Raw genomic sequence first — 17,041 nt, 5'->3', positions numbered from 1 at the left:
GGCACATGCTATGCATGTACATAAAATACAAAATATGGATAATTTTTTTTAACCCAAAAAAAATGATTTATGTATCGTGATAAAGTCAAGGACAAGAAAAACAAATTAAAGTACGAAAAACCCCAAAAAAGTAAAAAAAAAAAAAAAAAAAAAAACAATTCCACACCCACCAAATAAGTATTTTATTATTTTTAGTATTTTATAAGCAAAAAAAATTAAAGTATGTGTTTGGATAATTTTTTTGTATAATATTTTTGAATATTTTTTTAAAGTTTTCACGAAATATAATTTTTTTAAAAAGCAATTGAGAATTGTTTTTTTCAAAAAAGTATTTTCAGAATTGAAAAAAATGCAGGTTACCCAATAATTAAAATTTAAAAGGTTTTCATAAAATAGTTATTCAACTCCTTCTTAATTATGCTTGACTATAATTTTTTTAAAATAGTTGTTTAAATATTTTTTCAGCTATAAAAAAACTTTTTATATAATAGTTATGCAAACACTTAATCATTATTAGAAACAAAATTTATATATTATTTTAAAAAATAATTTTATAAAAACGTTTTGTAAGTATTTGTCAAACAAAATCATAATCATTATCAACCATGCGACATAAAAAATTTTGAACTAGTGTCGATGAGTTATAAACAATAATCATTTGATATCAAGATTTCAAGTTTTGGAGAAGGTTTCGAATTCCAAAAATATAGTTAGTAATTTTTTAATCTAAATATTTGGGTACTAAAAATAATTTGGGCAATCAACAATAGCACACATTAAGAAGTCCAAATCCAAATCCAGCTGACCCAATATTGGCCCATTATACGACTCATGATTCAGGCTAACAATGGGTCCGGTCATCCAGTGTCCGCCTCAGTTACGGCGGCGACGCCGTGATGTATCTCGCCTCCTCCGTCTCTGCCACCTCTCTTCTTCGTAAAATCTCAGTATTATTCCCAATTTTCTTCTATTCGCGGACAGAAAAGGAAAATGGCTACAGTTCCGTCCAAGCTTTACTCAGGTCCCGACGTTACGAATTTCGTTTCGCCTTCATGTGTGAAAAAATCAGTTTAATTATTCGAAAAATTCTCACTTGCGTTGCAAATCAAGCTGTATGCATGACATTCGATGTGGAGTGACTTTCTGAGAGGGCTAAAACATGCAACTTTATTATATGTTAAAAGAGATTTTCTCTGAAATTTAATTGGGAGCCAGAGATTGCCATTCTATGAATCTGAACTTGACCTATCTGCGGACATTTTGATGTTTGCATTCATTTACAATTTGTTGTGTGCCGCTCATCTCGTGTCATATATGAAATTTCTGATTTGCAGATGATGTCAGCTTACTGATGGTACTCATGGATGCAAACCCCTTCTTTTGGAACTCTGTGAAATCGAATTACCTCTTCTCCGAGTTCATAACACACGTAATTGTTTCCCCCATTTATCCGTTCATTGCAGAAAATCAACGCGTTTATGTTTTACTTAAAAATGTGATTTTGAAGATAAGAGCTTTTTCATTGCAGGTATTAGCATTCTTGAATTCGATATTCCTATTAAATCAGTTCAACCAAGTGGTAGTGATAGCAACTGGATACAATTCTTGTGACTACATATTTGATTCCTCAGCTTTGCATGGTCAGAATCAGAGGGCGGAGAGTTTACTGCAGAAGTTGGAGGACTTTCTCGACAAGGATGAGTCACTTTGCCGTGAAAACTCGGTCAAAGGTCCCGGTGTCTCACTTCTCTCTGGATCCCTTTCCATGGCCCTTTGCTGTATCCTCACAGCAAAAGCATTTATTCCATTTATGGATTCTTTTTTAATACTTATATTTGCTTTCTTGTAAGCTTGAGAATGATGTTTTGTTGCAACATACTTTGTTTTGCGTGACTTATCTTGACATTTCAGATATTCAAAGGGTGTTTCGGTCAGGTCCTTTTCATCCACAGCCTCGGGTGAGTTTGAGCTTGATGCAATTCCCTGTTTTGAAGTTACTGAATTTTAGTTGTTACTTGATATCTTTGAGTTCCATTTTTGTAACTGAGTGAAAGAAATTTATTAAGTTTAGTTATTGAGTGAGAGAGAAAGAGTGCCCTTCTGTTTTGAACTAGTTTTCTTCCCCACTCCTGGCCGTACCTTCCCCTATGACCCCTTTCTTTCAAGCAGATATTGACATGCTACTAAATGGTTGTACATCTCAATAAGATCTGAAATATTGAAAAAGTAAGTATAGTAATTTATTCATTTGTTTTATTCTTCTCTTCATTTCTATGTAAGCCTTTTGGTGTCATGAACAACTTACACAATCAGTTAATTTATTTCTGTATTTGTGTTTTTAAATGTTTATACAATGTCATATTGGGTATCACTGATTGAGCAATGTCTAATAATGGCAGATCTTATGCTTACATGGATCTCCAGATGGGCCTGCGCAGTGTGTATTTTAAAATTTCCAAGCTTATTCGCTTACTTTCACCAGTGCTTGTACTGAGTTATTTCATTGTGCAGATATGTTGCAATCATGAATTCAATTTTCTCTGCTCAGCGCTTAATGGTAATAGTTCAATTCATGATCATCCACTTTTGATGAGTTATGTTAATTATATATTGTGATAAATAATCTAGTTATTTGATTTTTGGCTGGCTAAGTATGAAGTAGAGAAATGAAATCATTAAGAGTTGATCATGAATTTTTAATTTATTTCGGTTTTGTATGTCAGAATGATAATGTTTACCTCAAATCCAGAGTGATCAATGGCAAGGGTGAGACCTCAAGAGCCAAGAGGTCTTGGGTTTGAACCCCACCTATGTGGGCTTAGTTTGGAACACCCCCCCCCCCCCCCCCCCCCCTCCAACACACACCCATTTGTATAAAATAATAATAAAAAAAAAATCTCATTTAAGTGTTAAGACAACCAACCAGTGTCAACTTTTGCATTCTTGTTGAACGTGAAAGGATTTTGTAGTTAATTGTACTGGATCAAGTAATTTCAATTGTGTTTTAGGTTCTACCCACCGCATTCGTTCTCCTTTATTCCCCCATATCATTAATATTATATTATCCACCAGGAGTTTCCGACATCTGTTGTTTCAGTTAGTTTATTCTCTGTTTGAACTGCATCCAATTTCCTATTGTATGATATATTGATGCCAATCACAAAAAAAGGAAGAAATTGTCAGTCATGAAAGAGAATGTGGTACAGTGGTTTATCACCAAATGAAGAATGTTCAAGCAGTTTAAGATTGACAAAAGTGGCTTTATATTATGATCTTTAGTTTTTAAGAGTGGTAGGATACTAATTGTTTGATTAAAAGAATATAGCTCATATTGTACAGTTTTTTTTTAAAGTTACAAGGGTGCATTACTGCGTTGGCATCTTATCTTGAAGATCTTCAAACATTTTAGGACTTTAATATTCTTGATGGATTAATATCACTATTTAGCAAATTTCATGATGATAATATAGGTCATAAACCCCTATCTGCAAGTCTATTTTGCTTCTCTTTCAGGTTCCTATAGATTCATGTGTAATAGGAGCTCAACACTCGGCTTTTCTGCAGCAGGTAGCACGCGTGTGAATGTTCTCAGATTTTCGTTTCTTGGGTTATCCTTTCTATCTTTAACAAGTGTTTTTCACTGGTCTTTTGACTGTCAAGGATGCATGTCTTGCAACAGGCCTCTTATATAACTGGTGGGACATATCTGAAACCACAGCTATTGGATGGACTGTTTCAGTATCTAGCGGTAGGTACTTTTGTATACCAATGTGGACAAAACTAAGCTAATAAGAAGTTGGAGAGTAATGATATCAGTTTTGTGCCAAAAGTATGGATTTGTGAAGGCAGACATTCATTACCATGATTTTTGTCAATTAAGTTCAAGTGTTCAACCTAAAATTCTACTCGAAATAAGTATGAATTTTTCAGGGTTCGTGTGTTACGCAGTTTGGTAATAATATGAGGTTATTCTGATATGCAGACAGTTTATGCCACCGATCTGCATTCTCGTGCCTTTTTACAACTTCCTAAGCCTGTGGGAGTGGATTTCCGTGCCTCGTAAGTTGCATTGATAATTAGTGCACTAATTTTATTGAATTTAGCCAGAATTATTCTTGTCAGTGCCTACCAAGTACCAATCTAGTGTGTTGTTTGTGTTTCTTAGAATCTAAGTGGCATTAGCCTCTTCTCTATATTATTTTTATACTCTGGATTTTTCCTCCACATTTCTGCTGTGTTTGCCTTATAGAAATTGTATATATTTCGTTATAAATGCTGTCCAGGTTGACACCTCCAATGACCACATCACAAGTATTTTTCTGTGGACCACAACTTGATCTGTGTACATAAATGTAGTGAAGAACTCCCACTCCCTATCGAAATTGGCTTGGCATGATGGAAGGTGTTGCAATGTTGCTTGCTGCATCTTTTATTTTAACCTTAAATCTTTCGCTTGTTTCCAGGAAAGCAATGAAATGAAGTTCAACAATTATTCCTGTTATCTTGCAGCTTCTGCTTTTCCTTCTAACAAGCATATTTCCTGCATCTCTGACTAATATTGCCTAAGAATGACAATAATTTCTCCCTCGGCCATATCTGAGTTGTCGCCTGGTGGCACTTTTGTCGTCACTCCTGTCTTTTCTTGTTATCTGAAACAAGCAAAAGATTTATGGTTGCCATCATAATTGTTGTAACCTTATTTCATTGCTTTCTTGGCAACATTATGACTTTTCTGTTTCTCTTTGTAATCCTCCCTGGCCAAGCTTGTGTACAAAATCATTTCCTATTTGGCTCTACCATGTAATGTGTATTTAACTGGAATGAGTTTCTGAATTTGGTTATTAACTTATTATTCCATCATGTGATGTGTATTGTTGTGCATGGATCGACTCTAGGAGCACTGTTACCATGCATCTTTATAATATCACTATTGATGTCTCGCAGAAGGATAGCAAGAACTATTTTACTTAGTTGTGGTTGTGGTTTGCTGCGTCTAACTACCACCATGAATGTGATTTTTTTATTATTTCTGTTATTTCTCACTTTGATCTTATCTACGCCATGAACCCACAGGTGTTTTTGCCACAAAAACACAATCGACATGGGCTTCATATGCTCTGTTTGTTTGTCCATATTCTGCGAACATCAGAAAAAATGCTCAACCTGCGGGTCAGCTCCCTTCTATTGCTTGCGACTTTTGCTGATATTATGTTCTTCATGAATTTTCCTATCGAGCTACTGATTACCAATGAAAAATTTTGATAATTGAAACGTATGATAGAAACAGAAATACATGTGTGAAAAATGGAGAATGCGTGGTACCAACGAAAGACTGATTGTTCATATCTGCCCTACTTTTTTATGTCCTAACTTTGTTTCTCCTGCAAATGATTTGGAATTTCAGATCAGTTTTTGGTCAATCCCAAGCCCAGAACTCCTCAGCACCGGAACAACAAAAGAGAAAAACCCCAATGTATTCTTAAATTGTATTCCAGAGTTGATTTACGTTCTCTATGATGGTTTACGTGAACTGCACTGTATTTGAAGCTACTTGCACCTTCCCCAGTCATCAAAATATGCATGTCATGTAAATTTGCGGGCGTCTTTGTCATTCTTCTGCAATCCCTCTCCGATAACCCCATTTCGGATCGTTCACGAGACTGTTTGCTGTCGAAAACTATCTATCAGCATAGTTAAAAGTGGTTCTTGAATGATTTGTGAAGCACATGACATAGGGAGCGCGATCGGCATCGAAATTCTCCCTCGCTCTCTTCTTTTACAGAAAGCCTCGTCCTCGTCTCTTGCGTGCTTTAAAGAAAATTGATGGGATTTGATGTTAATTTAGATTGGTTTTTTTTTGGGGGGATCAAATCGCATGTTTTCATATGTTTGAACAATTTATATCCGACTGGGATGTTAAGAGTGATGATTGTCTGAAGGTTGAGCTATATAATGATTGAATTCACTCGTTTATGCTTTGTAGTATTTGTATTTTGTTGGTCATACTCTATCTGTCCCACTTATTTAAGTCTTTGTGCGTCTACACACAAATGAAAAAAAAAAAATTGAAACTATAAATTTTAAAAACAATTTTTTTTTATTATTTTTATTTAATGAAGATTTTAATAATATAAAAAAATTGTACAAACAGTTAACAATATTAATTTAATAGGAGTAAACTGATAAAAGAGTAAGAAAACTAATACTAATATAAAAATTAGACTATATAATTGAAACAAATGAAAAACCTAAATAATATGTCGGACAGGATTATATTTTATTTACTGGAAAAAAAATGATGAGATGCAAAAAAGTATGTGAAATGCCAATCTGCTTTGGCAAAGGGAAAGCTTAAAAGTAACTTTAATGTTTCAAAAGATAAAATGGTTTTCCAGAAAATAAAAGCTAACTGTATTATTTAAAAATCTTATCAAACATCATGTAATGATGCATTTAAAAAAAATTATATTATTTATCATCTACCTTTCATTTTGGTAATGAATAATGTATCAAGCTTTTGCCATGAAAATAGCTAGTTGTATTTGAGAGTGACCTCAAGCCATAGTGTAACAATACATTTGAGAACTAGATACAAAACTGGCGTCAAGACATTGCACTATATAAATTCCATTCACTAATTTATTTATCAAAACAATAATTATGTCTAGAGATTTAGCTCAATCTAACCTGCAACTATACTATATTTACATATCCGGACTTGATAATTTTATAATTTCAGGCAATTATTCTCAACTATATAATAGATAAAAAAGAAAAAAAGAGAGATATGTAATGGTCACTGATGTGTAATCAAATTGTATCCCCGTTGCAAAGATTGGAACCTGATATAAGAGAGCTCAAGGCAAAGGCAGTAAAGGCGAGAAACGACACAGAGATTGATGCACTGGCCATCAACGTAAACTGGTCTTTCCCCCAGTTAGAAATCCAGTCGTCCACCCTCGTTGCTGCTGATGAAGATGCTGATATCAGAAGATATGCAAGAATCTGCAGTAACACGAAAAAAGGTGTTGCTTACTAACTAATTGTGACAATATCAATATGCTTTGAACATGCAGAATATGTTGCAATTCAAAGCGATAGCAAGTTGAGGCAATTACTTACCTGATCCATGGAGAAATCAAAATGGTAACGTATATGGTGAGAGAAGACGTGATTTTCTGTGCCTAAACTGTATGCTAGATCAAATGCTTGGAAACCAGAATATACAAATCCGATAACGTTTACAACTAGACAATACCTGCATATCAAAACAATGTTAATGTTCAATATTCGTCAGATCTTCAATCATAAACAGAGTATAATGGAGACTAAAGATTCTGGTGTGTCTTATTGAAGCTAATTTGGGTCTGAAGCTTGACTGATGATGATCGCAAGCAAAACAAGAAAAAATAGTGTATTCACTAAACATTTTATGTACAGCAACTGTTGATTGCTTGGACATTCTTGGCAGGAAAAAAGATAAAAAAAATGCACATATTTTTCTTTAAACAGGCAAGAAGCATTTGTTCCTAGAGAGCAAGAACTCAATGGCAAGTTTCTTCAATACAGAAATTAAATACATGAATATCACTGATTGTAGCATTGATAGCGATTTGCATGTGAAATTCATCCATTGTGATCAGTACAATTATATTGTAAATAAGCAGCACACATATTTGAAAATGCATTTGAATTCCACTCGAAATCATGGATTTCAAATAACTCAATCCAATCGCAATCAAAATCCTCCCATCAAGAAACCAAATTTACACACGTTTGATCAAGAAACTGAGGATAAACATGCAAGAACTCGACGAAAAGGACGAAAGATTTATATACCTATACTCCTTGTATCGATCAAAAGAATCACCACTCCACCCCTTGGTCTTATCTGCAGCCATGATCGAAAATGAAACCAAACATAAAATTACTTCCAACACTCTAAACACCAACGCTACCTTTCTCGTTGCCGCACTCCTCTCCGACCTCCTCAAAATCGACTGATCCGCCGCCCTCGACCGCCTCTCGCCCCCGACTTCATCCTCCCCACGGCCGCTGCTGACATATCCTTCCTCTAAGTGACCACCGCCACCACGGGCTGCCCCAATCTTCTTCACCCCAGGTGGCGGCTCCTCCCTCACCAACCTATTCAATCCCAACACCACCGGAGACCCACCTTTCGCCGGAAACTCATGGTTCTCCGACATGGGTTTTTCCCTCTTACCACCTTTCACTCCCGACACCGGATAACTCGCCGGGAAACCATGATTCTCCGAGGTGGGCTTCTCCGAATGCGGCCATGGCCTCCACCCCATCCTCCCAGCCACCGGAGAACTCGCCGGGATATTCGAAGCCCCCGGAGACGGCACCGGAGAATAATATTTATCGACTGAAACAAGCGATTTAAGACTCTTGTTGGTCGAATTATCGTTTTCTTGCTGGAATGAAGGGTCGTCGGAGCGGAAGGGAGACTCTGAACGGAGAGGGGAGTGCCACGAGTCAACTTGGCTCGCCGTGGAATCGGTGTCAGACATTGATAGGTGGCCGTTGCTGCCTCTCCGGTGGCTTCGTTTACTATGATTACTGCCGCGGTCGGCGTTTTCCATGGGATTTGATCGCTGCCGGAAGAAGATTACACTTTGATCTTGTGAAGGAATTTGAATTTAAAAACGGAAAACAAGAAAAAAAGCCAACGAAAAAGGAATTTGAAATGGAAACTTTGAGAAATAAAATTAAAGTTAAAGCGTCTTTGGCCTTTTTTATTATGTGTGTTTTCCTTTTAGCTTTATCAAGTTTGTTTGCTTAATGTAGTTGATTATTTATTTTTTAATATATAATATAGCTGCATTTATGCTCCAATATAAAAAATAATTCATGTTATTTACGTATTATATTATATATAAATATATTTTTTTTTATGTGAGTCTATTGTCAAATTTAGTATTTTTGAATTTTTTTTATGGGTTAGTCGAATAAAATTTCATCTAAAACATGGGAAGTTCTATGTCACCTCAAAGGCACTGCCCTTGGGGTGGCGTGTCAATCCGTGATTGGTTAAAAACATATTCTTTTTAGCAAGATTATATAGTAAAAAAATAAAGGATGTAATTTCATATTTGAGAACGAAATAAATTAGATATTAGAAAAGGCTGAAGTATTGTAATATATATGTGGAATATAGATAGATAGAGAGATGATCATAATTTGAAAAATAATAAAAATAAAAATGGAGACATTTTTATAATTCCAAAAAGGAAGGGTAGTTTATTAATTTACCTAGTTTTACTATTGCCAAAGAAAAGTGGTCATCCCATAAAGACTAGTCTTTTTTTTATTTCCACCAAATGATCTTAAAATAAGCCGCAAGGAAATATAACATAAGATACTATTAACCTAATTCAGAAACCTGTAAATCATGTCGTAAACAAATGTTACCATGTGCCAACAAGTCATTAATTATTAGGGTCAATCTTCTTCTGTTATTTTTTTTAAGTAGTTTTTCATTGAGACCGTCTCGCATATATATCGGATCGATTTATTTCTGTTGTAAATATTAATATTTTCTCAAATTAATATTTTCTCATAGATCGAGTTCACGGATTGTTTCGTTTCAAACTAGCTTATGAGAAATGAGACGCCCGAGACGGTTTGATACGAATTTTTGTGTTTTTTTTTAAATGCTACACTTCAATTTAAATTTTCGGAAAAAAAGAAACTTGAAATTTTTATTGTTCGAATGAAACAATTGGTATCAACTACGTGGCACAAAATGAAATGTGAAAACCAAAATAAAGAGAGCACCATTGAAGTAATCTTTATGCTTTTATTCGATTTCTTCCCATCTGTCCTTTTGAGATGCACATAAAAAAACAGAGCAGTCTTCATGCTCAAATCTGCTTTTCAAGTCACTTTCACACTCACTCAAAGTATATTTCATTTAATGGTATAGTCCACTACTGATTCCATCTCTCCACCTCTCACTTTTAAATTAATTGCTTCCTTGTGAATTAATTTCCCAAACATATGGACAAACCGGCACCTATAAAAAAAGTGAACAAATCTACATGTGTAGACAAAGTGACCAAATTACATTTTGTAGTCTCTTTTTGGGCTGTCATGCAGATTCCTACTCCTTTCCAAGAATCCTCTTTTCTCAACTCTAGTTACCTCCCCTAAGTTCCCTTCAACTCAAATTCAGGGGGAAGGACAGAGCTAGAGTTTCAAATTTAAGGGGCTCGGAAGGACGACCTAGCCCTATGATTCTTCGACACCGCCTAGCCTTCCCGATGGCATTTTCAGGAATTCCATTAAACTAAAGTGAAATAATTTACTGCTAAGAAATCGAAATAGCTATCATTAATCAGTTTTCAGGACGTTTTATCGTTCAGATCCTTGGTTCGGTCATCACAGAGGATACTTACTAACCATTGTAATCATTGGGTGTCTTCTGAAGTGTGTGAGCATATTTAAGGGCAATAAGGTGACGAGGAAATGGAGATTTTTAGGCTGGATTTACCACTTTTATGTGCACAGAAAAGTAGCCAAAAAGTCCAGCATACTCTCACTTTCTTATCAGATCAATAGAGTCCTTTTTTTTCAGTTGAGTCCCTTTTTTCGCTTAGCTTCATGCTGTCCACCCATTCATTCTCACAATTTTTAAATAATAAACTATGATAAAACTCGAGCTTAAATAATAAGCATCGATCAATGAAATAGATATGCATGCATATTCCTACGATCTCATTCTATTTTAACTATACACAAGGGATTGATTATGATGGTTCTCCAGCACAGAAATTAAACCAAACATATGTTATGGTAGGGCTTCATCGTCTTCCACACTAGATCAAGCATATGTTTCTTCTATTATACTTTCATGCACCACAACCAAGTGTCAAAATTTCCCGAGTCATTGGACAAGATACAAAAACGGTAAAATTAAAAAGGACGAGAAAAAAAGTTACTCGAAAGTGTCAGTTCCAAAATCTAGCCGCAGAAGTATAAGATTTTGCTGGCTCGATTTACTCAGGTAGTTTCAAACGATTGAACAACACAAGAAAACTCTGCTCAGGGACGACATAAAGAAAACCAAGGTCCGCACCTTTCACATATGGCCCCAAGCCCTGTGCAATCAACGAGAGTGATCAGTAAACGATTCAACATTAGGGCTAAAATTTGGTAGGCATTTGTGCATGGGATTGCATTACCTTGCCGTTTAGTTGTAACAGTTCCCCCTCAACCCACTTTGGATTCTGGAACCCAAATTCAGCGATCCTTCCTTGGCCTCTGTAACTTGCAACCTGGAAGAAAATATATACATGTTTTGAAGTTCCTAACATAGAAAGACTTTTACTCTTCTCTCGAGGGCGACTCTTGCCACGATTTGGCATAAATCAATAACAAGAAATCTTTATCCTATTAAGTAGGATCGCCCTACACGGGTTTTCGGTATACCATAGTTTTTTGTCCCTCTCTTTCCCATGGTTAATGCACATATTTGTCACGATCTCACATAACCTAATTGGGTCATTTATTAGTTGCCCAAGTATATATCTATCACATTTTAATCGTGTCTCTCACAATAAGGGCAACAGACTCTCTCTAACATTCTCCTTTCTTTTCTTGTCCAACTTCGTATTTCCACACATCCCCCTTATCATCCTCATCTCTGCAACACTTATCTTTTGCTCATGCTGATTTACAGCCCAACATTCAGCTCCATTTAATATAGCATCTCCATACAAATTGACACAAAAAGGTGGAAACTTTTCCAACTTCATTAGTAACAAAAAGATGCTCAACTCAACTGTAGCTTTTAAAAAGAAGGCAAAGTTACTGAATTCTCTCTACTCATACAGTACTCATTTTCATTTTTGTTTCATTTTCATAATCGGTTTGAACCGACTTTCCGTTCTTCATTACCTTAATCATTTAACCACCTTATCGCAAGTAAGATATAGAACTCAAGCGTATTCAGTGGGCTATGTGAATCAAGGGAGGGAAGAGGAGGGTCACGAGTATATACCACTCCAAGTTCATCTGGGTACATTCCCCGATTAGTAAGCCGATTACCTCTCCCAATTTTAGCACGAAAAGTCACCTAGACAGATGTCAGGCATAAGGTTAGTATATATCCAACAAATTAACGGCTAAAGAAATGGACCAAACTCTAACCTGCCCCGCTGGAACATTCAAATCCCCGGTCAGCTTAACTGCCTCGACATACTCGAAGAACTCCATGTCGGAAGATTTTTCATCACTATTCACAGTCCAGCTGCCATATTTCCGCCTTAATTGAACCACCTCAGTACCATAAGGGCCAAAAGCACCAACATATAGACCTGAAGTAACAATAATACATCTAGAGTGAAAGAGATGTTATTTGTATCAAAATAAACATACATGGGAAAAGGGCGATGAGGCAAACTCACCATCAAATGGATCTAAATCACCTTGGGCGGTAGTAATACGACTAAAATTTGTGTACTCGGATAATCTATTCTGCTTCTGAGCATTACTGACAGCAAGCTTAACCATTTCTCGAACATCTTTGGAAATCTATAGTGATCAAAATATAATTCAGAGTTTTGAAATAAATCAACATTAAGCTTTGGATGATTGAAACAATGGATACAGATATAGAGCTATTTGAAACGAGACCCACTGCTCAAGGTGGCAGAACATTTCTAGTGCAAAATTTCAAAATCAGTAACCACAAAGGAATGCCAAATTGGAATACATATTCCATGAAAAAGATCAGGATATCCCCAACCTTCCCCAACCTCACAGGAGGTAAACATAGGAATAAAATTTATTGGATCAAAGGTGTACGTTTTCCCAGATGCAATATTTCAGCCCCTCATTCAAAACAGAACCTTTGGAAGCACATATCTACCAATTGGTTTTTTCTACAACTTCTTCTTTAATAAAGTACACTTATGTTTCATTAATACCTTAGAAGAAACTTTATCAGAGCCCATAAACACCTTGGCCACTTCAGGAGGCATAAGTTCAGAAACACTTTGGGCTGTGATAGCAGCCACCACCTTCACCTTAGATGCTGCATTTTCTTCTGTGTCATTATCTTGATCTCTCTTTGGAATATGCAACACAAAGGAATCCCTCTCCGCATCCTTTATATTAGCTGGGACACGAACAAACAAATCTTTTGTATGATCGTCTTCTTTATTATGCAATACTCCTCCAATGTAAAGTTTCATGTCTAGATTCTTTTCATCTTCCAATGTGTCATTATCTCCTTGAGCAGTGACTCGTTCTTGCTGATCGTCATCTATATCACCAGCTTCCTCCTCTGAATCTTCACTGGTTGTATTCTCATTATCGTCTTCTATCAATTGCCTCACAGTATCCTCAGTCACGTCTTCGGTAACATTAACTTTCATTACTTTAAACTTCAATTCTGGAATTTTTTCTTTAAGAAAATTCATGACACTTTTTATCCCTTCCTCAGCTCCTTCTATATCGATACTTTTTATTTTTCTTTTTTCTGCTTCACTTTCTTCTACTTTATCATCAACTACTGGTGCATCCACAATCTCGTTAGCTGATGGTTTAGTGGATTTATCAGATGATGTACTTGAATTAGTCGAATTTCCTTTAGTTCGTTTTAGAAATACAACCTGTAAGATACAATGCATAAGAACATTTTCCGAGGAGATGACAAATCTATATAATCATCAAAATATTGATGGGCTAGCAATTCCAGGTGTAAAGGGCAGAACCTAAGCCACAGCTCTTACTACAGGAGTTTCGAAACATGAGTGGACTTAGCCTCATTTTCAGCAATATGTTCAAATTTTTCTTGGACTTTCAAAACAGTCAACGGGTAAGTATGGGTGAAAGAAGCTTGATTCCAACCCCATGCTCATAAGTTCTGAATTCATCCCAAGCAAACCGACATTTCTCATGTAAAGGATAAGTATTATATGACTCAGAACTCAAATGGAGAGAAGTACGAGCTTTCTATGGCCAACCATTTTGTTTATTGTTGAAGATGTTGGTTTTCCAGGATTTTAAGTTTGTGCGTGACTCACACTATGAGCACACATGTTTAAATTATATTTTAAACAAGAAAAAAAGATAAGAGAAGCTTCCAATGGAAAACTTCAACATTTTGCCATAGCTAGCAACATTCAGATCACCTGCATCTCGGGCGTCCCATTTGCATCTTTAATCACAAATATTTCAAACAGTGGAGTTCCAGGAGATGAATTGACCAATTGCCTGCAATAATTTCTCATTACTGGAGACATTCTAGTTGCATAATTAGGGAGATCAAACAAGAAAAAATGCTCTCTTCTTTAATTTCTTATTATCACCTTGGACTATAACTTCTGCCAACAAATCTGCCCATTCCAGGAGTGATCCGAATCAATCTCCCAAAAGGATCATCTGAGTCCTTAGAATATCCAACCCACCAACCAACCTGCATGCATGAAATAGATAGGAGCAGTGTCAGATTTCTAACTTTTGAGCAAGAAACTGAACTGATGAAACAAGGAACAAGAAAGGTAAGGATGAGCATCTGCAACGTTCTCCCACATAGATTAAATAGATTGAAATAATCATTCTATATTTGTCCCCTCCTCACATTTTTTTTTTGTATTTCTCATGTAATGCCCTTGTAGAGCCAACGAAGATAGTTTTAATTACTAGTGTTAGAAGACATCAAACACATTTTGTACATTTGTACCACGACATAGTGGTATTGCCAAAGCAGAGGTGGCATTTTTTATACCTATCGTTAAAAAGAAACCGGGAAAGACGGCTGACGTCATGTATAGTCATTTATAGACTGAGAAGTGGGAAAGACAAGAGTAACAAAAGCAGTAAACCAGATAATCAAGATAGAAAAAGCATCAAAAGCTATCAGTATATTACCAGACCGCTTCCTGTACTTTGGCATAATCTTGAGGCATCTTGGTAACGTTCTTCCTCGATAGCATACTGGAACAAACAGAAATTGATGTAAATTTACTCACACAACTCAATTTGAACACTAATTTACCTTCAATTGAGCCATAATTTCAGCAATACTATCTTTTGATGTTGCCTCTGCAATTGCTTTTTTCAACTTAGCAGCTTCCTGGAAGTCTTCACTCTCTATTGCCTCATCCAGTTGAAACTGTGAACTATAACAAGTCATTATTTCTCAAACTGAAATGACAGTTGTGTAGAATTTCTTTTTCCTGTAAATTACTCGATAAATTAGAGGTCCCATTCAGCCTCAAATGCTTCGACCAGCAAAACATACTGCGCCACATAAGTCAAGGAGGGGTACAATCACAAACTCCACCAGGAAAAAAATGTTCGAAAAATAAGCTAATCTACCTACCAAAGGACAACCTATCATTTCCTTAGAACTAAATAATTACTATCGCAGAACAACATATACATTAATCACTTGCAATCAGAAAAGGTGAAAAATATGCCCAAAGCCCCTTTAATAAAGAGAATGCGTTAGAACAGACAGTGGCAAATCTTTAAAGTTCAATTACATAGTTCAATTTGCAGGTTGGACCATCTAACAGACTAAAACCTCTCAGCCATTCCAAGGCCATTTTCATCCTATACTAAACGATGCTATGGCTTGCAAGTAGAGATGGAACTTAATCTACTTTGATATGTACGAGCAGGAGGATTGCCTCGCGTCGGTAGCAACTTCAAATCCTACTAGAATAGATTACATATATAACATAAAACCAAAAAATATGAGTTATCCTAAAAAATAAAAACCAAGAGCAACTCTTGGCAGAAAATCCACAACAGCATAACTGTATAAGTCATCATGCATAAAAATACCAAAATAGAAAAAAAAACATTTCTTGAATCCCAGAGGAAAAAAAAAACGATCAACGCACAAACTGTGTTCATAAATTTCTACAAGAACCGGTGTGTGAAAAAAAACTGAACCTTGAGAACAGAAGCATAGCTCTCAGCCTGCTCAATTTCAGAAAAATGGCGGGTCCACCTATTCCAATCCCAATCTGCAGATGATGATGCTGATGATGAAGAAGAACAAAAGCTGCCACTATTACTGCCAGAGGTGCCATGATTACCACTCTCAATATTACTCCGGCAATTGCAAACCAGCCTCGAGTTCTTGCTTCTTGTAAGAAGAACTTTATGAGCGAAATCGACTGAATGTTTCTTCTTGGGGAAAGGACCGGTTTCTGGTGAAGATGACAAGAAAGGTCGGAGCTGTGGCGGCGGAACGGCGGAGTGCCCTGTCGCCCAAGCATTGGCCACCGCCATCTTGAATTTTTTTTAGCTCAATTTGCAATCTTGAATCGTGGGTTGGAGTTATGGAAATGGTTTTTCACCCTTTTTTTCCTAAATAAAATTTTCCAAAGTTTTGAGATATTTTCTTGAATCGAAGGATTTGTGTATTATGGATAGAATCGCATCTCTAGCTGGATAGGATAATTCTCGAGCTTATTCGTACAACAAAGACCCACGTTTTTGTTTTTTCCAAAAATTAATTATAAACTAACGAGTGATTCGCATATAAATATTTTTAATATAATTAATTATTTTCTAAATCACTCAATTAGTCATTTATAATTTATTATTAAAATAAGTTTTTACAATAATTTTGTACTGAATAAAAGGAGATATTTTTTTGTAAAATAGTCTGAAATTATTTTATAAAGGATTATTTCTCAAAAAAATGTAGTTATGTCATATATCAAAATGAGAGTGTATTTATATTACGCATTTATGATAAGTATTGAATCGTGTCAAAGTAGTGCATGTTTTCTTAAAAAAAAAAAGATAAAATAAAATAAAATATTTTTAAAAAAAAATTAAATAAAAATTATTAAAGAAAAATGTCACTGTAATATATTAAAATCATGTGAGTAGTTTGATGCGAGAGAAGGTGTTACAAAAATATCTAAACAATTATATCATGTATTCATATAGTTACATGTAGTAAAAAGATGATATCATAAAAACCAACATTTAACGTTTTATTATATATGAGAGAAGGTGTTACAAAAATATCTAAACAATTATATCA

The 17,041-nt window shown here is 35.5% G+C and overlaps 3 protein-coding genes across 5 annotated transcripts; 1 reads left to right on the top strand and 2 right to left on the bottom strand.

The window, feature by feature from the left end:
- The first annotated feature begins 784 nt into the window (after positions 1–784).
- Positions 785–5,973, top strand: LOC140863707 (general transcription and DNA repair factor IIH subunit TFB4). 2 transcript variants are annotated; one of them, XM_073267314.1, is made up of 11 exons: positions 788–1,021; positions 1,335–1,429; positions 1,529–1,778; positions 1,912–1,958; positions 2,400–2,437; positions 2,512–2,557; positions 3,514–3,567; positions 3,680–3,748; positions 3,983–4,059; positions 5,074–5,169; positions 5,405–5,973. In XM_073267314.1, exons 1-11 carry the CDS (start codon positions 991–993, stop codon positions 5,481–5,483), a joined length of 882 nt encoding a protein of 293 aa, XP_073123415.1. In that variant the 5' UTR covers positions 788–990; the 3' UTR covers positions 5,484–5,973. The 2 variants fall into 2 exon arrangements, with proteins under 2 accessions (XP_073123416.1, XP_073123415.1); XM_073267315.1 differs by lacking the exons at positions 5,074–5,169; positions 5,405–5,973 and adding an exon at positions 4,284–5,046 and having other exon boundaries at positions 785–1,021.
- Positions 5,974–6,619: 646 nt separating this feature from the next.
- On the bottom strand, positions 6,620–10,103 carry LOC140859893 (uncharacterized). The gene is made up of 4 exons (XM_073262506.1): positions 10,091–10,103; positions 7,840–8,618; positions 7,123–7,258; positions 6,620–7,005 (listed from the first exon to the last, which is right to left on the bottom strand). The coding sequence occupies exons 2-4, from the start codon at positions 8,604–8,606 to the stop codon at positions 6,811–6,813; spliced, it is 1,098 nt and encodes a 365-aa protein (XP_073118607.1). The 5' UTR covers positions 8,607–8,618; positions 10,091–10,103; the 3' UTR covers positions 6,620–6,810.
- A 739-nt stretch (positions 10,104–10,842) lies between these two features.
- Positions 10,843–16,388, bottom strand: LOC140859892 (protein EXECUTER 2, chloroplastic). 2 transcript variants are annotated; one of them, XM_073262504.1, is made up of 11 exons: positions 15,934–16,388; positions 15,029–15,145; positions 14,902–14,967; positions 14,340–14,446; positions 14,163–14,244; positions 12,954–13,640; positions 12,432–12,558; positions 12,175–12,341; positions 12,026–12,100; positions 11,208–11,300; positions 10,843–11,123 (listed from the first exon to the last, which is right to left on the bottom strand). In XM_073262504.1, the coding sequence occupies exons 1-11, from the start codon at positions 16,273–16,275 to the stop codon at positions 11,022–11,024; spliced, it is 1,965 nt and encodes a 654-aa protein (XP_073118605.1). In that variant the 5' UTR covers positions 16,276–16,388; the 3' UTR covers positions 10,843–11,021. The 2 variants fall into 2 exon arrangements, with proteins under 2 accessions (XP_073118605.1, XP_073118606.1); XM_073262505.1 differs by having other exon boundaries at positions 15,029–15,273; positions 15,934–16,072.
- Between the last annotated feature and the right edge of the window lie 653 nt (positions 16,389–17,041).

The sequence above is a fragment of the Henckelia pumila genome, chromosome 4, assembly GCF_033568475.1.
Source record: "Henckelia pumila isolate YLH828 chromosome 4, ASM3356847v2, whole genome shotgun sequence".
In the NCBI taxonomy this organism is placed as follows: Eukaryota; Viridiplantae; Streptophyta; class Magnoliopsida; order Lamiales; family Gesneriaceae; genus Henckelia; species Henckelia pumila.
Note: the sequence above shows the minus strand (reverse complement) of the source record. Positions and strands in the feature narration are given on the sequence as shown.

Coding starts and splice junctions, on each gene's coding strand:
- LOC140863707 (XM_073267314.1), top strand. CDS start 991: ATGGCTACAGTTCCGTCCAAGCTTTACTCAG. Junction 1,022..1,334: donor TCCGTCCAAGCTTTACTCAG/GTCCCGACGTTA, acceptor TCTGATTTGCAG/ATGATGTCAGCTTACTGATG. Junction 1,959..2,399: donor CTTTTCATCCACAGCCTCGG/GTGAGTTTGAGC, acceptor TAATAATGGCAG/ATCTTATGCTTACATGGATC.
- LOC140859892 (XM_073262504.1), bottom strand. CDS start 16,275: ATGGCGGTGGCCAATGCTTGGGCGACAGGGCACTCCGCCGTTCCGCCG. Junction 14,245..14,339: donor GGCAGAAGTTATAGTCCAAG/GTGATAATAAGA, acceptor AAATTATTGCAG/GCAATTGGTCAATTCATCTC. Junction 12,101..12,174: donor TGAATGTTCCAGCGGGGCAG/GTTAGAGTTTGG, acceptor ACATCTGTCTAG/GTGACTTTTCGTGCTAAAAT.
- LOC140859893 (XM_073262506.1), bottom strand. CDS start 8,606: ATGGAAAACGCCGACCGCGGCAGTAATCATAGTAAACGAAGCCACCGG. Junction 7,259..7,839: donor GATCGATACAAGGAGTATAG/GTATATAAATCT, acceptor TTTGATATGCAG/GTATTGTCTAGTTGTAAACG. Junction 7,006..7,122: donor TTGATTTCTCCATGGATCAG/GTAAGTAATTGC, acceptor GTGTTACTGCAG/ATTCTTGCATATCTTCTGAT.